This window comes from Notolepis coatsorum, assembly GCF_963971535.1.
Source record: "Notolepis coatsorum genome assembly, chromosome: 10".
NCBI classification, from domain to species: Eukaryota; Metazoa; Chordata; class Actinopteri; order Aulopiformes; family Paralepididae; genus Notolepis; species Notolepis coatsorum.
The window spans coordinates 95712488-95737943 of NC_140174.1; the positions used below are offsets into that span (position 1 = coordinate 95712488).

At 45.8% G+C, this 25456-nt stretch overlaps 1 protein-coding gene across 1 annotated transcript in view; it reads right to left on the reverse strand.

Moving 5' to 3' along the window:
* Positions 1–1918: 1918 nt before the first annotated feature.
* Positions 1919–25456, reverse strand: part of sgsm1a (small G protein signaling modulator 1a) — a gene marked incomplete at both ends in the record, with an annotated part of 153352 nt that continues 129814 nt past the window's right edge. Inside the window, 10 exons of the mRNA XM_084323110.1 lie at positions 1919–2007; positions 2646–2813; positions 4465–4561; positions 4756–4865; positions 5004–5086; positions 9100–9224; positions 13308–14726; positions 15085–15162; positions 15781–15963; positions 19294–19422. Coding sequence (XP_084179236.1) covers positions 1919–2007; positions 2646–2813; positions 4465–4561; positions 4756–4865; positions 5004–5086; positions 9100–9224; positions 13308–14726; positions 15085–15162; positions 15781–15963; positions 19294–19422 — 2481 coding nt within the window. The remainder of the gene's footprint in view (positions 2008–2645; positions 2814–4464; positions 4562–4755; positions 4866–5003; positions 5087–9099; positions 9225–13307; positions 14727–15084; positions 15163–15780; positions 15964–19293; positions 19423–25456) is intronic.

Here is a 25456-nt window from a genome sequence, read left to right on the forward strand (position 1 = left end):
AACAGCGAATTCTAGGCAAAAGGAGCCTCATTGGGTATATTGTACTTTGTTTGCATTCTTTGGTCTGATGTGTGGGTTGGAGTTGAATGAAGATGGGGATGGGTTGCTATACTGGCCACACCTCAGACTTTGCCAAGAGAGGTGTGGAGAAATTCACAGTATAATAACGTACTATAATATAGCTATATATACACATTATATAATATTATATTATAAATATATCTATATGAATTTCCAGACCTCTCCCACACATCAGACCAAAACAAAAAAGTTTAAACTAAGTGCAGTAACAATAGGTTTCCTTTGTTTGTTTTCCTAATGCAATGCTCAGGGGGCTCTTCGGCTTGAAGTTGAAGAACCAGGTGACAGTGGATGCATGGTTTTGTTCTCTGGTTATAGGCACAGTCACACAAACAGCAGCAAAATGTAGCCGTCACTAATGCTAATTGAATGGAATTGATCAAAGAAACTGTCAGGCTACAGTATATATCCTTTTTGATTAAATCACCTTAATTAAATCAACATCACTTTATTTTGATTGAGATTATTTTGCCCAAAACCTTAAACATACTGTATCAAATCGGCTCTTTTATTACTGCCTTTCATTTAGCATTAGTGGTTAATAATTACCAGGAAACCAAACAATGTATATAAAAAATAAATGTTCCAATGACTGTCTCGTGTGGTCTTCCCCATTTATTATTATAGTTCAAGCTTTGTGACATAGTCTATTTAAACTCTATTCTCATTTCTACTGTTTTCCACAAAATAGGCCTATATACCAGGTCTCAAAAATAACATTTGATTCAAAGACAATACAAGCTAAGATACAAAGTATACTGAGTAAGCAACACAATTTACAAAGTATACAATGGTTCACCAGATAATGAAAAGAATAACTAATATAGAACTGTCAAATTGTCAGGCTTGTTGTTTTGTGTACACCTTTGTCCAGAGTCACTTGAATATCCGGTTATGTTTCTCTTTATGTGTCACACATATTCTCGTAATGATAGATCCTCTCTTAACTCCCTTTACAGTACAATTCACCCACAACAAATACAGACATACTATTCGGTAGACAGGCAGTTTATGTGACATAATCAAAACACTGCATAATATTAAAGCATTGACATGAATTTAAAACATAAATGATTGTTCAAAGTCAAACATTACCGTAGATTGGATTACGTCTTGTACTAAAAGCCACTGGCATGTTAATGCATGACTCATGGGAATTTTGCATGTGCATTGATATTATAAGAATGACATTTGACAATCATGACAACATGATTCAGATAATAGCAAATGAGGAGAATAGCTGTGGTGTTTTACGTTATCACCTAAATAGAATGACTAACCTGGTGGTAACGTTTATATTTCATTTTACCGTCTCGATACAAATAGTTAAAATAGACTTATCACCTCAATTGAATTATATTATTTAGCCTCTCATTAAGCTAATCTTTAACTGAGCTAGAAATTTCACTGAAATGGCAATTGGGTTTGAAATGTGCAAATACAACCAGTCCTATCTATATAAATATGGTGTCCAAATGCGAACATTGACAGTTAAGCTTCTCTGACAAAAATATTCGTAATTTCCTAAAAATCATCTCGTAAATAATGTCACTGACCGACATGAGACATAATGCTTATACAATGGTGGACACCACATACAGTATAGGCTAAAGTGGACTAAGTCTCAGAGCAGCAAACAGTAGTTGGAAAGGCTGAGAGTTTGATTAAGCGAGTGTGTGTGTGTGTGTGTGTGTGTGTGTGTGTGTGTGTGTGTGTGTGTGTGTGTGTGTGTGAGATTTCTACGTGTGCGTCATCTTGTAATCACTCTTTTGCTGCTACTACAGCCATTCACACTTAACTGGAGTGACAGGACATTTGGAGACAAAACACCAGAGAATCACTTGTTTTCTATAAGCATCTGCACTTTGCACACCAGATCTCTGGCCATAGTCAGAATCTGCTTTATGTTGTGATGTTCGGCCATTTCTGAAACAAAGGAAAAGAAACAAACAAAATAAAAACAGTGAGATTAAATTCCTTCTGCATCATAATCATCATGTTAGCAATGAAAGTAATTATAATCATAATCCAGACCACACATCACATATACAGGTATACAGGAGTATATTTTAGATGTCTGGACTGCCCAGTAAAATGTGCTTCAAACCAAATGGTATAATGACATGCAATGCTCATAGACATACAATTTCATTTATTTCATGCAATTGTTCTCTTACTGATACAGTGAATTACCAGTAAATGCATTTTAACTACAATAATTAGACTGAACAGAATGTTTTGAAATGTGTGTTTTGGGTAACCTTTGAATTGGTGTTACAATGCATTTTAATAATACAAATATTTCTGTAGTTGACGATATCTCAATAATCCATAGTGGTCAGGTTAGAGAGGTCCTACAGAATATACATATGGCATACTGTATTACTGAATCATATGTTCAACCTGTACTTATGAACAGAATTGTATATTCATCATGCTCAACTCATTATTAAAGGTCATGTATCGTTGAATTAGCTTAGTTAGTTTCTTATCAATTTATTAATAACAATTTGAGGTCTAGTGTCATTCTAGATGTGCAAATGTGCATTGAGGTGGGCGTTTACCATTGAAGAACTTAATGATGTCAGTGAAGTCCATGTTGTTCTCCAGGATGATGTCCCTGTAGATCTCCACCAGCGCCAGGGCGATGAAGAGGACAAAGTGGCCGGAGGAGGCGTACTTGGCTGCCCAGATGGTCTCCCAGACTGCAAACACATCGTCATATACCAGCTCTGTAGACAAAGCACAAGGGGACAGGAGTCAGGCTAATCTGAGAAACCCAGAAACTCACATTACAACATGTTGTGTAGGAGTCTAGTGTGCAAGAGCTTCTGGTCGCAGCACGTTGTGCAGTAGTCTAGTGTGCACGAGCTTCTGGTCACAGCACGTTGTGCAGTAGTCTAGTGTGCAAGAGCTTCTGGTCGCAGCACGTTGTGTAGTAGTCTAGTGTGCAAGAGCTTCTGGTCGCAGCACGTTGTGTAGTAGTCTAGTGTGCAAGAGCTTCTGGTCACAGTACGTTGTGCAGTAGTCTAGTGTGCAAGAGCTTCTGGTCGCAGCACGTTGTGTAGTAGTCTAGTGTGCACGAGCTTCTGGTCACAGCACGTTGTGTAGTAGTCTAGTGTGCAAGAGCTTCTGGTCACAGTACGTTGTGCAGTAGTCTAGTGTGCAAGAGCTTCTGGTCACAGTACGTTGTGCAGTAGTCTAGTGTGCAAGAGCTTCTGGTCACAGTACGTTGTGCAGTAGTCTAGTGTGCAAGAGCTTCTGGTCACAGTACGTTGTGCAGTAGTCTAGTGTGCAAGAGCTTCTGGTCACAGTACGTTGTGCAGTAGTCTAGTGTGCAAGAGCTTCTGGTCGCAGCACGTTGTGTAGTAGTCTAGTGTGCAAGAGCTTCTGGTCACAGTACGTTGTGCAGTAGTCTAGTGTGCAAGAGCTTCTGGTCACAGTACGTTGTGCAGTAGTCTAGTGTGCAAGAGCTTCTGGTCGCAGCACGTTGTGTAGTAGTCTAGTGTGCAAGAGCTTCTGGTCGCAGCACGTTGTGTAGTAGTCTAGTGTGCAAGAGCTTCTGGTCGCAGCACGTTGTGCAGTAGTCTAGTGTGCAAGAGCTTCTGGTCGCAGCACGTTGTGTAGGAGTCTAGTGTGCACGAGCTTCTGGTCGCAGCACGTTGTGCAGTAGTCTAGTGTGCAAGAGCTTCTGGTCGCAGCACGTTGTGTAGTAGTCTAGTGTGCACGAGCTTCTGGTCGCAGCACGTTGTGTAGTAGTCTAGTGTGCACGAGCTTCTGGTCGCAGCACGTTGTGTAGTAGTCTAGTGTGCACGAGCTTCTGGTCACAACATACGTCTAGTCTAGTTATAATTGCAAAAGATTTCCTCAACTACTTTCAACTGTAGTAGGCACAACTCGAGGAAAGGTGAAGAAATAATTGAGGAAATCGTGTCTGCTCTCCTCCAAGTGATGTCTTCCGGAGTTTCTGGAGGAGGGGGGGGGGGGGGGGGGGGGGGGTGAGAATGAGTCATCAGGTAGAGAGAAGAGCGGGGGCAGGGAGCTGACGAGAGGGCTCAACAACCAGGTCAGAAGGCTAAGAGGAGAGGGTACATAATGAGACGAGGAAACCTCCAGTTTGCCCACACTTTAATGATGTTACCTTATTCATGCACAAAAATAAATGTCTGCCCATCTTTTCCCCACCAACACTTGGAAAGGTTTCTCCCAAAAGGTTTTACCGTCTTCTTTAATCCCTCATTTACAATATGCCTCGCTTGCTAGCTGTCAAGTGGTTTGACATTTTATCAACAAGCAGGGCTTAGTGAAGACAGACCCCCCCCCTTCCCGTTCCTTTAATTGGCCTTTTCCAAATAACAGCGCTCTCTCAGCGGCAAGCCATACCTCGCTTGAAGTCTAGAAGGAACCAGCGGTAGCAGAAATAGAAGTGGGTGTAGTCCCCATTCTGGTGCATTAACTCAAACATCTCGGAGTCCAGGATCTACAGGGGATTGAGATACGGGGGGAAGAAAGAAAGAGTACAAGTAAAAAGAATATAGACCAAACACTATACAACATATACAAGATACAAACTAATGTACAAACTAAAGTACAAAATGCAAACAAAATGCAAAAATTAGGTAGACTTAAACTTGACTAGATACGTGTAATGAGGACCGGAGTTGCCTGTGTCACCTGGATGAGAGACCGCATGTTAGCAAAGTGAGTGTCCATAGCTCCTCCATGGGGGAAGTTCTGGTTCATTCTCTTCATCAGCTCAGTAAAGCAGCTGAAGGCCATCGCCTCTACAAGTGGGGAAGAGGAAACAGAGGCGGGTCGGACCGGAGTGAGTGAAACACATCCTGATGAACTACTGTATGCTGCTGTTGATCTGTGGACAATGCCGCAGAAAGCCAGGGTGAAAACACACAGGGTTGACTCACCGTCATCCAAAATGACCAGCAGTGGAGCCAGCAGATCACACATGCCCTGCACGTAGCCGATCTCCAGGTGCTGCCAGATGTAGCTGTAAATAGAACCACCAAGGCTGTGACTGTGCCATTCGCACTCTTTTTATAAAAAAAAAAATAGATTTGCCATTCTGAGGCCAGTGACAATATGACACTGAGTCATAGACCCAGCGTCTATATTCAGAAGCATTTCCACATCCAAACCATTCCTTTTATTTCTTTTTTTATCAGCACTATCTGTTGCTGACCAAATAAAAATATTAAATCATCCTTTGCCTTCTGGCAATAGCAGATAATGGCCCTATCCTGTAGCAACATGTTGCCTTGAAACGACAGTGTTGTTTTGGTCCTTCATGTTGGCGTGACTAAAACTCCAATAGATTTCATTCTAATCTTTCCTGTAGCGCCACAATCAGGCCAAACGATCAAATCACCTGTTAGTCGTAAAAGCCACGGAAATTATACATTTGCCATGAGGACCTATGAAGTCCACCATATTGGATTTCCTCAATTTTCTTTCTTTCTTTTTCTTTCTAAAATGTGTTTCTTTCTAAAACTTTTCCTCAAACAAGCTAAAACCAGGCGCCTAGAAGTGCCGGGAACAACAACAGTTTTCTTTTTCGATGCCCCTGTTAACAGACTTGACCGCTCACACCAGCCGTGCCACAGAGCGCCACAGAGCGCCACGGCCGGCTCTTGATATGCAGCGATGGTTTTCGGTGTCTGGTCTATTTTCTCCACAAGTGACTTTTTCCTCTTTGAGGAAATAAATGTGTTTTATATCATCATAATCTTTACTCGTTTCCATGGTAACTACTACAGTACCCATATGCCCCAGCATGCCTCGCCAATCTTTGACCAATCACAAAAGCACAACTACTCTGACATGGCATCCCTTGACATTTCGTTGGTTATCGTGGCAAAATTCACACTGTACACCCAATTGACCCATCTCAAGCCTGCCCTCTTTTCTCGATCCTCCAATCACACCTGTTGCTTCCCGCAGACAAAAAGAAAGCAACAGGGCGGTCAGGTGGCGTAGCGGAGATTGCGCTCGTCACCAATGCAGGAGACGCTGGGTTCGAGCCCAGCTCTCTGCGTTGCCACCAGCTTGGCTGGTCGTTCATACTAATACAATTGGCAGTATTAGGGGGTGGGGAAGCTGGCGGGTGGGAATCTGGCATTGTGGACAGCGACGCCTACAGGTCAGGTCTCGGCGCTTGCTCAGCGGGGCAGGACTTGGTGGAGATAGCGTGCCCTCCCACGCGTTACACTTCACCAATGAGAGCCCTCGCTGCCAAGTGAAAAGACGTCACTGGCTGTCGGCGCACGTCTCGGAGGAAGCGGGCGATCGACTCGGGACGCCCTTGTACCGACTCGTAGGAGAACATGCATACAGCAGCCAGGTAGGGGAGGGGGGGGGGGGGGGGGGGGGGGGGAATTGGCACAACGACTAATTGGGACGGGGTGAAAATCAGAGAAATCAGAAACAGAAAAAAAAAATAAAAAAAAATAAAAGCAACAGTCGTGATTGGAGGATCAAGAAAAGGGGGCAGTGGTTTGAGATGAAACCTGCTGTGTGGCGGCCATCCCGGACCCGGCGACCTTTGCCGAATGTCTTCCCCCCGTCTATCTCCCATTCTTCCTCTCTCTCTCTCTACCGGACTGCCCGGTAGTAAAAAAAAAAACAATAAAAATCTACCAAAAACATGAAAAAAAATAATAAACTGCTGTGTGGCATCTAGGGATTGCATCTGGTTCGTGTTGACCCTTATGGGGGAAATATTCAACAGGTGCAATTTGCGACTGATCAAAATGAGATTAAATTAGATTCAAATGTATTGATGTCATTATACAGCACAAGTACAACCAGAGTGCAAATGTAACAGTAAAGTGCAATAGTAACATACAATGCACAGGTGATTCAACTGGTTAAAGGCTTCATTTAGGAGAAATCAGGGTGATTGCGTTCAAGTCGATTCTACAGACATCCTTGGAATTAAATAATTATAATGATAATTAATACAACAATATTTGTATCATTAACAAATTAATTATGTTTTTCATTTATAGTCATGACTCATGACTCAACAAACCATGTCAGAAAATAAATAAGAACTAAACCCAATCAGATGTAGCTATAGTGAAATAGACTGTATTAATATTCCATATACCGTCTTGTTCTCTATTATATTATTTATTGTTGGTTTTATTTATTTCTTACATTGCTTAGTGCGCACACACACGCACACACACACACACACACACACACACACACACACACACACACACACACACACACACACACACACACACACACACACACACACACACACACACACACACACACAAGTACTGTATATGTGCGTAATGAATCGTTCCAGCAACAGTAGGCTTCTATTATTCTGATCATAATGACTTGTTTTATTAGGATATCGCGGATATGCGCTGCTCTCCTGGTTCATGACCGCAGACGGAGCAGGAGGTGGCCTTGAGAGCCAAGCACGCAGTCGTTCCGTATTGACACTACTAAATAAGATGTCATGCTGAGATGTCATGTTCTACAGTATGACCTACTATAAGGCAGCGCATATCCGCGATTTCCTAATAAAACAAGTCATTAGAAGAATAGACTATAAATGTAAAATGTAAATGTAAAACTCGGGCACACACCAATACATCCAGAGATATAGTCGTATTTATTATTATTATAATTATTTAACTCCGAGGATATCTGTAGAATCGAAGTGACACAATCCCCAAAGATTTCTCCCAAAGGAAGCCATTAAAAACTCGGGCGCACACTCGTGAACACAATCACCAAGGATTTCTTTCAAATGAAGCTGTTAAAAACAAAGGTGCACACCAGTCTGTCCGACTTACGACTGCCTTTTCGAGTTCGTAAATCCTGTTCGTAGCTACGAACAAATTTACAAAAAGAAGCCGTTTGGGATGCCTGTGATTGTCTGTGTCATTTGGCCTCACAGTGGTATTATTATCACAATACTAAAAACATGAGCAGGGGACACAAACAGGCTGGATAAGCTGGTCAGGAAGGCCAGTAGCGTGGTTGGGGTGGAGCTGGACTCCCTAGCGAGGGTGGCGAAGAGGAGGAGCCTTGCTAAGCTCCAGGCCATCAGGGAAAACCCCTCCCACCCACTATACACAGACTTGGCTGACAGGAGGAGCATGTTCAGTGCCAGGCTCACACTACCTAAATGCAGCACTGAACGGCACAGGAAGTCCTTCATTCCAACAGCCATCAGACTATACAATGCATCACTGTGCCTCACTGCATCACTGAGCACAGAGTGACAGTTACCATCTTCCTGGACTCTTACTTTTGAAACAGCACTGTGCAATATTACACCTACTGTAGACCTCAGTATATTTTTACTGTATTTATTTACTGTATATTTTATTCCATTTCTATTCTATTTTATTCTACTCTTATCTTAGGCAATTTGATTTGTTGTGTTATTCTTATTTGTGACCTGTTCTGTCTAAATGTTTAAATGTTGAGCGATTTGCAGTGTCAAATTTCCATCGGGATAATACAAGTATTTCTATTCTATTCTATTCTATGAACTGCTTCTCAACAGCTTCCTTTTTACAAAAAAGTATCACAGTATTTCCAAAAAAGTATCACGGAATTTCCCCAAATAAGTATCATAGACCATCTGTATCATGGTTTAAATGAGACCATTTTACATGCTATACTGTATGTGTGTTATTCCAGCAGAACATTCATAGGGGGAATGAATGTTCTCTGTAATTTCCCTGAAATGACTTCCCTTAGCCCGGGTGTAAAATGTCATGATCTACACTCTGCCAGCTGCCAAAAAACATAACTCTATTACAGTAGAGAGATGTACATTTGAACTGGATTGCTATATTATCAAACGACCCTCTGTCGCCGGGTAAACAGAAGGTAATTTGTTCAGGATCTCACAATACATTCAAATTTAAAACGTGGCTGGAAATAATTACAATTACAGGACCTCCCCCAGTAAATCGAATCCAGTCGGAATATGGCTGTAGATAATGACAGGATATGAGTGGCACTTACCTGCACATGATATTGCGCAGTTTCTCCAGGTTAGCGGGGGTGAAGTACCAGTAGTTCCTGTCACAACGCTGAACATCCTTTTCAATACGGTTCAGATTTAGCGTGTACATGTCCAAAAGCTCTTGCTGTAACACATGAGAACAACAACAAAAACTGATACTTTATCGTAATATTGTACAACTATCTATAAATGTATATGTACTGTTAGTGTTGTCACGATACCAAGATTTTGACTTCGATACCGATACCAGCCTAAATATCACGATACCGGTTCTTAAACGAAAATATCAGGAAAAGTAATGGAATGTAATATTAGATGACAGAACATGGAAATGCTTTAATTAATAATATTTTGATGTTATTGAAACTTGAATAATCAAAATGAATAACATGATTGATACAGCTGCTGAGCTATATACTGTAGCTAATCTCCATTTGTTATTATGTGTATTATGTGTTATTTCTCCACTCCACAATATGTTAGTGCTTGTGCCAGCACAAGAAATAATTTCTCTACTTCCTCCTTGCCACTCTTGACACCACAATGTGTCTCATACCTATATCCACAATCTGCTCCTCCAGAACAGATTCAACCCACCCACGGCAGTTTGCTAGCAACCCGGCTAATCTCGCCTACCCTCCTACAGCCACTAATACACCTGTCACAGTACGGGGAGACTTATGGAATTGTCAAGAAAGCTGACTTCATTACTGCCTACGCCCATAGTCTAAATCTGCAGCTCCTGGCTCTAACTGAGACCTGGATAACCCCCAATAACTCATCAACACCTGCAGAATTATCTACAAACTATAACTTCACTCACACACCTCGACCTTCCAGACGGGGTGGAGGCACTGGCCTCATGACATCTCCTTCATGGGCTACAAACTTAACACCACTCCCAGAACTGTCACTCTCCTCTCTCGAATATCATGCAGTATCTGTCTCTAATCCTTTCAATCTCACCATTGTTACACTCTACCGCCCTCCAGGTTCGCTCGATCACTTCACAGATGAGCTGGACATGCTTCTAAGCTCCTTACCGGAAGATGGTACCCCTCTCCTTCTATTGGGCGACTTCAACCTACCTGACTCATCTCAGTCAGTCATAGTAGTCTCCCTCCTACAATCGTTTGACCTGACTCCCTCTGCCATGCCTCCCACCCACAAAGCGGGCAACTCCTTGGATCTCATATTTTCCCGTAACTCCAGCATCATTAACACCACGGTAACTCCCCTACATGTATCTGACCATTCCTTCATATCCTTCTCACTAACTCTCATGCTTAACCGAAAGGTCTTCACCCCAACTCAAACCGTCTCACTCAGACGCAACTTGCCCTCCCTATCCCCCTCCACCCTCTCCTCTGACATACTATCCGCTCTACCTTTGAGTGACACCTTCTCTGCTCTCTCCACAGAGATGGCAACCTCCACCCTCCTCTCAGCCCTTGCAACCTCCTTCGACAAGCTCTGTCCCCTCGTTGAGAAACCTGCCCGCCGTTCCCCACCCAGTCCATGGCTGACAGATCCAGTGAGAGAACAAAGACAGGTCCTGAGAGCAGCTGAAAGGAAGTATAGAAAGTCACGCCTCACTGCTGACATCGACACATATCACAACATTCTCCAAAACCATTACTAATGCCAAAGCTTCTTTCTTTCACCATAGGATCGAGGCCTCTGCCAAGAATCTTCGCAAACTGCATGCTACCATGTCCTCCCTCCTCACTCCCCCCTCCCTCATCTTTCTCTGCCGAAGACTTCGCAATCTTCTTTGAGGAAAAAGTGGAGAACATCCGCAGCTCCTTCTCCCAACCCCCACCCATTCCAAATGCTGAATCGAGAACATCATCCTTCACTCTGTCATCTTTCTCTCCCATTACAGAAGCCGAGACCCTGACACTGGTAACGTCGAACCGTCCGACTACATGCCAGCTGGACCAGCTACCCTCCCCACTCCTCCAGACCATAGCACCAGACATCCTCCCATTCCTAACTGCAACCATCAACTCCTCACTCAACTCGGGGGTGGTCCCCACCTCCCTAAAACAAGCCAGAGTCACGCCGCTCATAAAAAAAACAACCCTGAACCCTACCGTCATAGGCAACTACCGTCCTGTCTCTCTTCTCTCCTTCCTTTCTAAAACACTTAAACGTGCTGTATCCAACCAACTTACTGCTTATCTCTTACAGAATGACCTCCTAGACCCTAATCAGTCAGGCTTCAGGACTGGTCACTCCACAGAGACGGCCCTCATTGCGGTCACAGAGGCACTTCACTTAGCAAAAGCAAAAGGCCTCTCCTCTGTCCTGATTCTCCTAGATCTATCTGCAGCCTTCGACACAGTCAACCACCAGATCCTCCTCGCAGCCCTCGCAGGAATGGGAGTGGCTGGCTCTGCGCTGACATGGCTGACATCATACCTCAATGACCGTTCCTACCAAGTGTCATGGAGAGGGACCCTGTCGGCCACCCGCCCCCTGCAGACGGGTGTCCCCCAGGGCTCGGTTTTAGGACCCCTTCTCTTCTCCCTCTGCACTAAATCACTGGGTAACATTATCACGTCTCATGGCTTCTCCTACCATTGTTACGATACTCAACTCTTCCTCTCCTTCCCTCCCTCAGATATCCACGTCTCTGAGCGGATCTCGACCTGTCTGTCCGACATCTCCGCCTGGATGACGACCAACCACCTCAAACTGAACCTAAGCAAAACAGAATTGCTCCACCTGCCGGCCAAATCCTCCCCTCTGACGACCTTTCCATCACAGTCGAGAATGCAGCTGTGACCGCGTCCCTGACCGCCAAGAACCTTGGTGTTGTCCTCGCCGACCAGTTGAACTTCTCTGCTCACATCGCAGCGACAACCAGAACCTGCCGATTCCTCCTGAGCAACGTCAGAAGGATCCGCCGCTTCCTGACAAAAGAAGCCACCCAACTCCTCGTCAAATCAACAGTCATCTCCCGCCTCGACTACTGCAACGCACTGCTCGCTGGCCTCCCAGCCACTGCCACTAAGCCTCTTCAACTCATTCAGAACGCAGCGGCCTGCCTGATATCAAACCTACCGAAGTCGGCCCATGTCATCCCACTTCTTAGGGACCTGCACTGGCTCCCCATTGCTGCACGAATCCGCTTCAAGGCCCTTGACCTAGCATACCGTGCGGCAAAGGGAACCACTCCCCCCTCCGGTCAATGGTCTCTAACTACACACCCTCAAGACCCCTACGCTCTGCATCTTCTGGCCGCCTCAGACCTACTCCTATCCAAGCTCCGGGAGGGTCATCAAAGAGAAGTCGCCTATTCTCAGTCCTTGCCCCACAATGGTGGAATGAACTACCCACCCCAGTTAGGACAGCCGAAACACGTCCAATCTTTCGCCGTCGACTAAAGACGCACTTCTTCAACCATTATCTGAATAAAAAAAAAATTATAATAAAAATCTAACCCTAACTAACCTTACTGTCATTCACTTGTCCTAATAAACTAACCTACACTGTAGCACTCAACACTTTGATGAACATTGTTGCTCAGCTGATAGAGTTGTGCCCTTCCTGATGACTTGTCGTACAGAACTTGTAAGTCGCTTTGGATAAAAGCGTCAGCTAAATGACTAAATGTAAATGTAAATGTATATTTAAAAAGATGATATATACACATATGTAAATCAATATCTTCCTTTTGAATAAAATAGGCTCAGGAATCAGGATTGTTAGCCTAATTCATGTAAAAAAAAGTATATTAGCAAATGTACACACACACACACGAGAGAGAGAGGGGGAATGGCTTATAGCAGACTTCATTAATTTCAAATATTTCATCTAATGAAGTGAAATATTCAACTGACTGTTGACACGGCCACTACACAAAGCGTGCACACACACACACACGTGCACGCACACACACACACACACACACACACACACACACACACACACGCACACGCACACACACACACACACACACACACACACACACACACACACACACACACACACACACACACACACACACACACACACAGCTCCAGTCTTGCATCCACTCAACTCATAGAAAATATGCATCAGGCTATTGTTCTATAAGTATCGATACTAAAAAAACTGAGAATTGAACCGTTTTTAACAGTTGGGTATCGCGATACTTTTCCAGTATTGGTGTATAATCGTGCAACCCTATGTACTGTATGAATATAAAATGTATGCATACAGAGTAGACAGTCCCGGCGGACACTGGAGAAGTCGCCTCGTTCTTCGTCTCTCCAGCCACGGCCAGAGAGTCAAAATGTGGGAAGAGGCTCTCCATCGCTGGCCCCTCAGACAGGGTGGCCTCAGGGCCCTCGGGGCTGAGCTTCCCCTGCTCCTCCCCTGTCCTGAGCTCCGGGCGGGGGCCAGAGGACACTTTACCCTTCCCGTCCCACGTGGTCATGGGCACGTGGGCTTTGGGGATCTCCTCCATCTCTAAGGCCGAGGGAGACTCGTCCGACTCCGTCGTGACCCGAGCCTCCTCCTCGTTCTGGCTGAAGGCCCCTGTCACTCTTGAGACTCTAGTGTCTGCAGTGAAAGTGAGACGTTCCTCCACCTCGGTGGCCTCAGGTTGTTCCTCGTCCGATTCTAAAATTGTCTCGACTTCTCTCTCCCTTGCGGTCTCTTCCAAACCTGTGTCTGTAGCTTCCTGTGCCTCCTTCTGATTCGCTACTTCCTCCCCTTTTTGTAGACTTTGTCCGTCGGGTCTGATCTGATCTTCTGATTCTGAAACCACTGCTGATACCTTGGCGTTATCGTCCGTAGGCACTTTTTCCTCCTCCATTTCCCCTGATCGTGAGACCTCACATTTGGCTTCCTGCTCCGGAGCTTTTGTTTCCTCTGCGTCCGCCGGTGAGTTAACCTCTCCGTCTACTACGGGATCGGCCTCTTCGGTCTCGGCCCTCTGTTCAGTGTCCTCAGGGTCCACTGCTCGGGACTCTGTCTCTGTTGCTTCTGTGTCCGCCGGTTCATGCGTCGTAGTGTCTTCGCAGGCCATTACATGCTCCTCTACTGTCTGGATTGTCTCCGCATTAGATGCTATATTATTCTCTTCATGTAACATCGCTGTCTCCCCTTCACCCGGCTCTTCTGTCTTTTCCTCTGTCTTTCTATCTATCCCTAATTCCGGCACCTCAGTCCCCGGGTCCTCAGTCTGTTTGGCCACCTCAGGCGTTTTCGCCTTCTCTTCTATTTCCACTCTCACAATTGTTTCGTTCACCTGGGCGTCCTTTCCCCCCTGCTGATCTCGGTTTTCTCCCAGCCTTTCCTGGGGTGGTCTGACCGGGCTCTGTGGTGCTTGGGACTGGCTCTGTGGTGCTTGGGACTGGCTCTGTGGTGCTTGGGACTGACTCTGTGGTGCTTGGGACTGGCGAGGGGCGGCGGCGGTTCTGGGGGTCATCTCGGGCGCGGCGCTGTCCTCTGTGCTGAGTGAGCCGTCCGACATGCCAGAGGTGATGGAGAAGTTGCGGGAGGAGGGGTGGCCTGAATCGGGGGAGGTGGCCCCGTTCTGCGCCGTTCCGTTGGGCATCTTAGGCACCTGTTTGGCCTCATCGCCCTTGGGCTCCATCTCGATCTGGTCCACCTCCTCCACGGACTCAAACACCTGGAAGAACAAACCAAAGGGAAGCACGCTACTCCAGGGGAAGGGGTGGGAGGATGTGAAGAACTAACAGGGGAGAGAGTGGAGGGGTCAGACATATTGGTTCAAAAGAAGTAGAGATAAGTCACTTTAGACAGAAAAAAACATGACAAAAACATTATTGAGTCTTAAAATCACATTATTCTCAGAAAATGTGCAGAAAATGTAATTTGTTTCAATACAACTTAAACAAGACAAGAATACAATATTATATCTTGGAATAAGGCAGATTACTACTCTAATACATTGAATGTGTGTGAACAACAACGTAAGCATACAAGTGTAAATCCAACATGTGTATGGGGTGGTGAGGCTGTGGTACCTGAGTGCTACTGCTGGAGTCACTCTGGAGGCGAGCCAGACTCTGTCTGTCAGAGCTACAGCTCTGGGAGGAATGGGACTGGGACAGAAAGACAGAAATCAAATGATATTACATGCACGTATGGATAGAATATTTCTGTATTATGAGGTTATATTTTGGTTTATTGCCTTCATGCTCATAGCTTGGTTTGTATGTGTCGTGTAGGTCATACATAGGTGAACTCCCATCTCGATACAAACACATCTACAAGCAGCAATGTAAACAGTTGTTCTGCTGCGACTGAACAAGCGTTCACTGTAACAGAGTTGCCCTATGAACTTGGTGTCTTCAGTGTTTGTGTCAGCGCGTTACCTCATTGCTAGGCTGGTAAAGATATGCCTCCTAAAGTGTGTAAACGGAAGTACAAGAAGTACAGGCTACAGGCTTTCCGGTTTCAACAAAACAATTATAGAAACGTGTGAAGTGCACAATATTACCTCGTTTAAGCCACTGCAACGGCTTTGCCTGAAGAATTTACTACATGACCGGGATGTTCTAGCTTGTTTGCCGACAGGATTCGGGGAAAAGTTTGGTCCGTTTGGAGGCAGCTTCCAGGGGAAGTACATACACCGGAAATTCTACCCCATACACACTTTCGGCAGTAGTTCTTTACCAGGCTTTATCTCACGGAGGAGATAAAACTGGGAACGAGGGTACCTCATTGCTAACAGTGGAGTCGCGGTGTGTCATCTTCTGGGTGGTGCCGTCCATGCTAGCCCCGGAAGAGCACTTAGCCAACGCTGCGGCGTGTTGCTCCTTCTCCCGCTGACGGACGATGGTTTCACATCCCAGCCACTCATTCATGGTCTGTTCATAACATGCTCTCACTTGGTCATCCACCTGGTATCAGGGTTTAGGGTTCGGGGGGGGGGGGGGGGGGGGCATAGGTCAGGAATCTTGGGTCAGGTATTCAATGGAAACCGCTTTAAAGGCCAACTTGCAGGTTAAACCCTACTCTGCAATTATGGGTAGTTTACATCATTGGTATCTAATTTAGTTATTTATTTATTTCCATTTGACGCCGGAAATGCCACTCAGAAAGAGTTAAAAAGGTCCACGCACGAATAACATGCACGAGCAAATCTAAAAGCTTATCAGACGCTAGTAGGGCCGTGACGTCACGTCAGGAAACGTATGCCTTATGCCCGTCCGGGTCATAGTACTACTGGATATATGGTGCTGGCTAATGTTAGCATTATGTCTACTGTCGTGAACCATTTTAGATCGGGGCATGTAGAGGAGTTTGGGGAACGAGTAAAATCATGTGCAGGTCCTCTTCTCAGACCTGTGTGGCAAAGCACTGCACACGCATCATGCAAGCTACACGTCGCTGCATGTTGATCTACAGTAGCCCACTCTGTGCATCACAGTCAGTGACTGTGATGCACAGAGTGGGCTACTATTGTGCTAACAACATACCCCGGCGTCTAGCTTGTTAGCCGGCACCGGCATAATGCCTGATTTAAAATGGTTCTCTCCTCTTTGTATACCTTTGTCCTCACAAGTATTCTGCCAGGGAACTTATGGACACGTTAGTTAGCTCATAGCTATCATGTACCACTAACGTTACAAGCTGTATGTTGTTAGCACAATAGCTACCAAGCTAAGCTACGTTAGCTTCTAACGGTGTATACACAATATGTACAACGACACAATGATCAAACACCTTATAACTACTACTATTGTCGTGTCCATAAGTTCCCTGGCAGAATACTTGTGAGGACAAAGGTATACAAAGAGGAGAGAACCATTTTAAATCACAACAAGCTAGACGTCGGGGTATGTTGTTAGCACAATAGCTACCAAGCTAAGCTACGTTAGCTTCTAACGGTGTATACACAATATGTACAACGACACAATGATTTACATTATTATGGTAACGTGGTTGTGGCTTTTACAAATAGTGATTAGCTTTAGAGATGGATGGCTATGATCACGGAGCAATAGTGTTGTTAGGTGAAACAGATACATTTTCATTCATCACTCGGCTAGTAGTAGCAAGGCTCTCTGCCTGCCACTAGCTGTGTGTGACTCTCAGAGCCCCCTGGTGCACTGCACCTGACGTGACGACATCATTTCGATTACACGTGCACGTTATGAACCATTGATTAAAATATCCACGTGTGTGGTGATTGTGTTGGGCAGACAAAATGTTTGATAAAAACGCTAAAACTGGGGTTGGCATTTCCAGACTTTTACCACTATTTTAAAGCGTACTCTTTAAGACCACTGACAACCTGGTTTGACTCCCAAGCATCTGTATCCTGGAGAAACTTAGAAGAAAATATAGTAGCACCACATAGACTGCAGGATATATACACCATATTATCAATTAAGCAATGCGAATTGAAATTTGGCCCCCTTATTACACATGTGATCCGGATATGGCGTGAAACACAAAAAAAATATTCCAACCAACATAAATGGCATAGCCATACTCCCCTATTCAATAACAATGCACTCCTTATTGGAAAACGACCTATAAGATACCCCAAATGGGAAAAGCAGGGCATACACACATTGGGAGATGTTTTCAACAAACAGGGTTTTTGTAGCTATCAAGATATACATACAAAATTTAACCTTACCAGTTCCACATATTATTTTTACGCACAGTTATTGGATTGTTTGAAGGCTCATGGAGTCCCATTAAGGATACCAATTGAGCACCACAGATATCACAAATTCTTCTATGAAAGAGAGACATCGAGAGGCTTCGTATCTGATTTTTATCATCACTTACTAACGTCTTCGTATGGAATCCTCCCCCTAGACTCAGTCTGGAGGAGGGATATACCAGACTTGGGAATAGATTTTGATTGGCAAGAAGTCTGGGCAAACGTTCGAATTGCATCACGTAACCCGGACAATCAACAAATTAATCTTAATTATATTCATAGGACATACCTGACTCCTATAAGATTAAACAGAATGGGACTTAAACAAGACTCCCTATGTTCCTTATGTACAAATGGGGATGAGGGTACATTTATGCACATGTATTGGGATTGCCCACCGGTTAAGATATTCTGGAAAGAAGTGTCCCAGCTATTATCAGTATTCTTATTTCTGAACATACCTGTACATCCCTCTGTATTGCTGTTGAATGATGTATTTCAGTTTGCAGCCCCTATACAGCTAAAGAGACTAGTTTTATCCGGTCTCACAGCTGCTAAAAAGCTGATAGCATCACGATGGATTCAACAGAAAAAAATTTGACGGAAGGTATGGGTTCTTACCTATCTCGATGTGATTTATCTAGAAATATCTACAGCAAGAATTTTAGGTGTCAGTGAAACCAACATTGCAATCTGGTTAGAAGTGGTGGAGAGAATAAAAGCTAGAATATGAAGTATAGTGCCTGGTTAGAAACGAAAGAAAATGGATGGATTATCCAAGTGGGGGTCCAGGGGGGGGGGGTGAGCGAGCAGGAGCATATATGTATGGTATTAGATAGCAAGTATTAGGTATATATCTCGTAAAAACTACATTTATAATGATTCAAATGTTGATTTCATTGGATGTGTACTGTTAATGCTTGTGTGTCTAATTTGTTGTTATGTTTATGTATAAAAAAAATATATATATATATATATATATAAAAAAGGGAACAAAAATAAATAAATAAAAAATTAATAAAACTGGGTCAATTTCAATAATAATTTTTTCCTTCTTCATGAAAGTCACCGTTGGCCTAGTCCACATTGTTTATTGAACAAAAATACAACCTGCAAGTTGGCCTTTAATGCTTCACTATCTAAGATTTTCAATAATTCTAAATGTGGACCGCACAGACGCCATCTGCACAGTTGTGTGGAATGAGAATGCGATTGAGTCTACACGGTCCACATCATTTAGGGATTGAGTCTACACGGTCCACATCATTTAGGGATTGAGTCTACACGGTCCACATCATTTAGGGATTGAGTCTACATGGTCCACATCATTTAGGGATTGAGTCTACACGGTCCACATCATTTAGGGATTGAGTCTACACGGTCCACATCATTTAGGGATTGAGTCTACACGGTCCACATCATTTAGGGATTGAGTCTACACGGTCCACATCATTTGGCGATCGAGTCTACACAGTCCACCAGATTTCAAATGATTGATCTTAGACAGTGCAGGTCTAACAGACAATACAGAATGGCAGGACAACAAACAAACCTCCTTCCTGTCGGCTTCAGACATCCCAAACTGATAGTGACCCAGGAGGAAAGGCCACACCTCCCTCCGCAGCGAGGGCTCCACGCCACCGAAGTAGACCAAACGCAGCAGCTCCTGCTCGTCATAGGCCTGCAGAGACAAAGCACGACGTCAACACGTTAGAACCCGTCGTGTAACACACACCAGTGGTGGAAAGTAACTAAGTATTTTTACTCAAGTACAGTACATGAGTACAATTTCGAGCTACTTGTACTTAAGTGAGTATCTTCCATTTGATGGAACTTTATACTTTTACTGCACTACATTTCAAAGGAAATATTGTACTTTTTATATTTTGTATAATTGATCTGAACCCATCAGTTACTAGTTACTTTGAAGAAAAATATGTTGCATAGAAAACATGGCAAAAATGTATGATGATATATATATATGTATGACGATTATATACTTTCACATACAATATACTAATATACAATATACTATATAGTGCAAAGCAGAAATGGGATGCGGTACAATTTACAGTATAATGCCTCTTATCACCCTTCCTATGCTTCCTATCACCCTTCCTATGCCTCTTATCGCCCTTTCTATGCTTCCTATCACCCTTCCTTATGCCTCTTATCACCCTTCCTATGCTTCCTAACATCCTTCCAAACATCCTTCCTATGCTTCCTAACATCCTTCCTATGCTTCCTAACATCCTTCCTATGCTTCCTAACATCATTTATATGCTTCCTAACATCATTTCTATGCTTCCTAAAACCCTTTCTATGCTTCCTCACATGCTTCCCATGCTTCCTAACATCCATCCAATGCTTACTACTGTGTTTCTTATGCTTCCTATTACCCTTCCTATGCTTCCTATTACCATCTACCCATCTAGCATTAGCATGCTAATGCTAATAACTATAATTGGAGAGTGGTCAGTGTGTCTATCAGTCAGTGTGTTTTTCTGTGTGTTTTTAGCATTAGTATGCTTATGCTAATGCTAATAACTATAAGGAGAGTGATCCGTTTTTGGTCAATCTGTGTGTCCCGTGTGTCACCTGGTGAAGATATGTGCTCTACCGAGCGCACATTTCTAGTAGTCTATGGAGCAGCTTCAGAATTGATACTTGATGACATCATCACTTGACATTGTACGGTGTACCCCAGGGCTCGATACTTGGCGCCGTCCTGTTCTCTATTTATTTATTGCCCCTTGGTTCCAAACTTCCATCCTCAGAAAGCACGGCATTCCTTTTCACTGCTACGCTGATGACAGCCAGATCTATATGCCACTAAAAAAGTCTGGCTCTTTTTCCATAGACCCGCTGACCAAATGCCTCGATGACATTAAATCCTGGATGGCATTGAATTTTTTAAATTTTAATGACAAAAAGACGGAGGTCATGGTTTTTGGTGGCCCCTCTGTGACCTCACTGCTAGATCTGGGTTCGCTGGCACAACATGTCAAACCAATAGTAAAGAACCTAGGTGTAAAGATCGACCCAGACCTTAAATTTGACAGCCAGATCAAGGCCATGGTTAAAACGAGTTTTTTCCAGTTGAGGCAGCTGGCCAAAATTAAGCCCATCCTACACGCCCAGCATTTTGAAGCAGTAATCCATGCATTTGTGACTACCAGGCTGGATTACTGCAATGCACTTTATATAGGGGTGAGTGGATCCTCAGTGGCTCGCCTTCAGATGGTGCAGAACGCCGCTGCTCGTCTTTTCACTGGCACTCGTAAATACGACCACATCTCGCCAATTTTATTTTCACTCCACTGGCTCCCAGTGCACTTTAGGATTCATTTTAAAATAATTTTATTTGCTTTTAAAGCTCTTCATGACCTTGCTCCACCCTACCTCTCTGAGCTGTTGCAGGTCTATACACCTTCTCTGTTATGGTTTGTAACCGACCTCAAACACAACGGCACAGACAGGAAGTTCAGAGTTAGCCAAATGCTAGGGCGTATTTATTTACAGAGTCAAAAGAAGGATAAGGTACAATAATCAAACAAACGGGAAGACTGCCTTCGGCAGAGTCATCTGCCGCTCTGCAGAATCCTCCTGGTGATAGTGGTGGGGAATTGGCATGTGACGTTGTAGCGGCTCTGCAGATACTCCCAGCAGATAGTGGTGGGGAATTGGCATGTGATGTTGTAGCGGCTCTGCAGGCTGGGTCCAGAACCAATTGACAGTGACAGTCCTCAGTGTTCCCCACAACACACAATTTAGCCGAGTTAGTGCAACAAAACAAAGTCTTCAGTGTCTCTTCTAAGACACACAATCTAGCCGAGTTAGTGCAACAAAACGAAGTCTTCAGTGTCTCTTCTAAGACACACAATCAGAATAATCCAGAGGGGTTTGGTTCCACTCACCCAAGCACAACGGGTAAAGCGGGCAAAACGAGGCGCAGCTCCAAACGGGGAACAAGGTTCTCCACAGCGGTTCTCCACAGAAAGGTCCTGGAGAGAAAGTAGACCAGGAACAGCAACGGGGAAAAGCAGGCAAATGCAGTTGTATTCCAGAACGACCCGACATCGATAGAAAGAAGGTCCAGGTATATAAAGCCCTCTGGGGCGCTGATTAGCACACACATCAGGTGCGTGATGGTAATTGATACTTAACCTAGAAGTGTGCGTTAGGCAACGGACCAATCATCACAGCACCCCAAGAAGCGTGTGGCGGGGAAAGAACCAATCCTCACAGTACCCCCCCCTCCACGGGAGCCACCCGGCGACCCACTCGGCCCCGGCCTGCCCAGATGGGACCGAAGGAAGCCGGCGATCAGGGGCACTGGAGAGGGGGACAGAGACAGAGGCCCGGAGAGGGGGAACGGAGACGGGGACAGAGGACCGGTGAGGGAGGCTGGAGACGGGGACAGGGACCCGGTGAGGGGGGCCGGAGAAAGGGACAGGGAACCGGCGAGGGAGGCCGGAGACGGAGACAGAGGCCCGGAGAGGGGGCTAGAGACAGGGACACCAGGGGAACCCCGGGGCGAAGGACTGGACGCCGCCTGAAGACACTGGGCATGACAGGAGGGGCTCCACCCCCTGATGGTGCCGGAGGACCAGGCGATGTGGGGCTCATGCAGCGCGAGCCAAGGCCTGCCCAGGACTACAGGGACAAGAGGAGAGCTGGTGATGAAAAACTGGAGTCTCTTAACGTGGTTACCAGCAATGGTGAGAAGGACTGGACAGGTGCGTTGAGTGATGTCAGCCAGGCGGCGATGATCCAGCGCGAAGACCTCCAAGGGCCTCTCGAGGTCCTCAAGTGGAATGTTGGCCCGGGTGGCAAACTCAACGTCCAGGAAACTCCCATCAACACCAGAGTCAATGAGTGCACCCACCGTCGCCCGCTGGTCCGCCCAGGCTAGGGTGACGTTCGTCAGACGGTTAGGTGGTGCACGGGTGGGGGAACAGGAAAAACGGCTCACCAGGATCTCCCGGGGTCCCGGCGAGCCTGGTCTTCTTGGCCGGGTAGGGCAATTGGAGACACGGTGTCCATCCCGGCCGCAGTAGAGGCAAAGGCTGGACCTGAGCCTGGACTCCCGTTCGGCCGGGCTAAGGCGGGTGCGTCCCAGCTGCATGGGTTCCTCCTCGGTCACAGCTCGGGAGGGAAAAACCCCACCAGTCACGGAGGGGGCAGGACGGTCAGCACTGTAGAGGCGGCTGCCGGGAAGGGAAGCCCCTGAGCGGAGGTCGATGGCACAGTCGTAAGGCCGGTGAGGCGGAAGGACCTGAGCCCGGGACTCACTGAAAATCTCCTTGAGGTCGTGGTACTCGGGGGGTACGTCTGGGGGTCCCAGTCGTGCTCGCTCACGCCTTCTCTCCCGGAGGCGTCCGTCGATGCGGATAGCGAGGCTGATCAGGCCCTCGAGAGAATCGGGCTCCTCTTGGGTCGCGAGCTGGTCCCTTACTGCGTCGTTGAGCCCCCTCAGGAAGGTGAGACGAAGCGCTTGATCGTTCCAACCGCTCTCCGTTGCGGCCAGTCTGAACTCCAGCGCGTAGTCTCTGACACTGCCACTGTCCTGCCGGAAGGTGCCCAACCGAGCTCCTGGGTCCTGGCCACGGGCTGGGTGGTGGAAAACCCTGCGGAGCTCTGCCACGAAGTCTGGGTAGGAAAAACAGAAATCAGCCCCCATTGCCCAGGAGGCAGTAACCCACTGTGCTGCTCGGCCCGTGAGCAGGTTAGTCATGTAGGCTACTCGGGCTCCCCTTGAAGTGAATCGGCTGGGTTGATGACGAAAAACCAACTCACATTGCATGATGAATGTGGCACAAACCTCGAAGTTACCATTGAACAACCGTGGTTCGGAGAGACGGGGCTCCCGAGGTGCGGGATCGGGAGGCGCGGGGCCTGCCACGGCTGCGGGTGATGCTCCGGCCGAGGCTCCTGAAGTAGGTGGGGTTACAAGTAGAGCTGCCGCGGTATTGATATTTTCCTTACCGCACGAATTTGCGAAATATTTCATACCGCCGCGGTAATTACCGCACAGTGCGCACAAAAAAAAAAAAAAAAGTTTGAATGCATTTTTTTTTTTTTAGTAGTCTACTCTAGTCTAATGGCGCTTTTCCACTGCATAGTACCTACTCGACTCGACCCGCTTTAGGCACCTGGTACTTCGTTCCTTTTCCACTGCAGCCAGGTACTACTCCGTTTGTCTCCGTGTGGGGATACAGGCGGGGCCGCTCGCTTGTACTGAAAGCTCCGTGGGCATAGATGTCCGAGGGCTTGCAGCAAGCCAGAGTTTAACACAGTTTCAATCAATCAATCAATAACAACATTAACCAGACTCTCGTTGCGTCTATTCTGCCAAAGCTAACGTTACCTCTCATTGTGTATTCTACCAAGCAAACCCGGGTTTAACGTTACCTCTCGTGTATATCGGCTGACGGTAGTATTAAGCTAATAACAACAACAAACTTAACACATCAGCGATCTTGTTGTGACACTAAACTCTCCGCTCTGTGGTAAATTGGGTTGATGTCGGTTTTGTTTCATCAATAAATAAGGCAGAATACACAGTGAATCCATTCTTTTGTTTATTGCACTTGGTTCTGTCGCAAACAAATCCTGAATGAAATGCATCCTTAGCGAGGCAGTAAAGATGGCGGCGTTCTGTTTTCGTTCAGAGGCTACAAAGTGTGACGCGTCTCTCTTCTGACCAGTCAGTGGTCTGCAATGTTTCACACGACTTTTCTGGTACCACTTCTACCCAATAGGGTCGCTTGGAACCGAGTAGGGTATATCTGCAGAGCCGCAAGCCGCAAGCCAACTTTATTATTATGATAAAAAACAGCGGTGATGCGGTATTCAGCCTAACTCTGCGGTGAGCGTGATGCAACAGCGATACCGCGGTAATGCGGTTATCGCGGCAGCTCTAGTTACAAGCAAGGTGTTAACGGCTTCACTCAGCGCTTGTAATTGGTGGAGAATATTAGTCTGCTGATACCCCTGGGTAGTCTGCTGGGTGGCCAGAGTGTCAATGGCATCCAGAATAAGCTGGACCTCGGCCCGGAGGTCCTGTAAAGCAGCCGCAGCCGCACCCAACTGTTGGGTGTGGTCGTTGACCAACTCGATCTGGACCGCCAACGCTGCCCTGACCCTGTCTGTGTCGGCTGAGGTCGTCATGGTCGGGTCGTAATGTTATGGTTTGTAACCGACCTCAAACGCAACGGCACAGACAGGAAGTTCAGAGTTAGCCAAATGCTAGGGCGTATTTATTTACAGAGTCAAAAGAAGGATAAGGTACAATAATCAAACAAACGGGAAGACTGCCTTCGGCAGAGTCATCTGCCGCTCTGCAGAATCCTCCTGGTGATAGTGGTGGGGAATTGGCATGTGACGTTGTAGCGGCTCTGCAGATACTCCCAGCAGATAGTGGTGGGGAATTGGCATGTGACGTTGTAGCGGCTCTGCAGATACTCCCAGCTTTCACTCAAGGTGGAAAACGGAGAGAGAGAGAGAGATATCAGAAACAGTCCAACGAAACACAGAGGCAGTGTGGTTCCCTCCTCCCTAGCTGGGTCCAGAACCAATTGACAGTGACAGTCCTCAGTGTTCCCCACAACACACAATTTAGCCGAGTTAGTGCAACAAAACAAAGTCTTCAGTGTCTCTTCTAAGACACACAATCTAGCCGAGTTAGTGCAACAAAACGAAGTCTTCAGTGT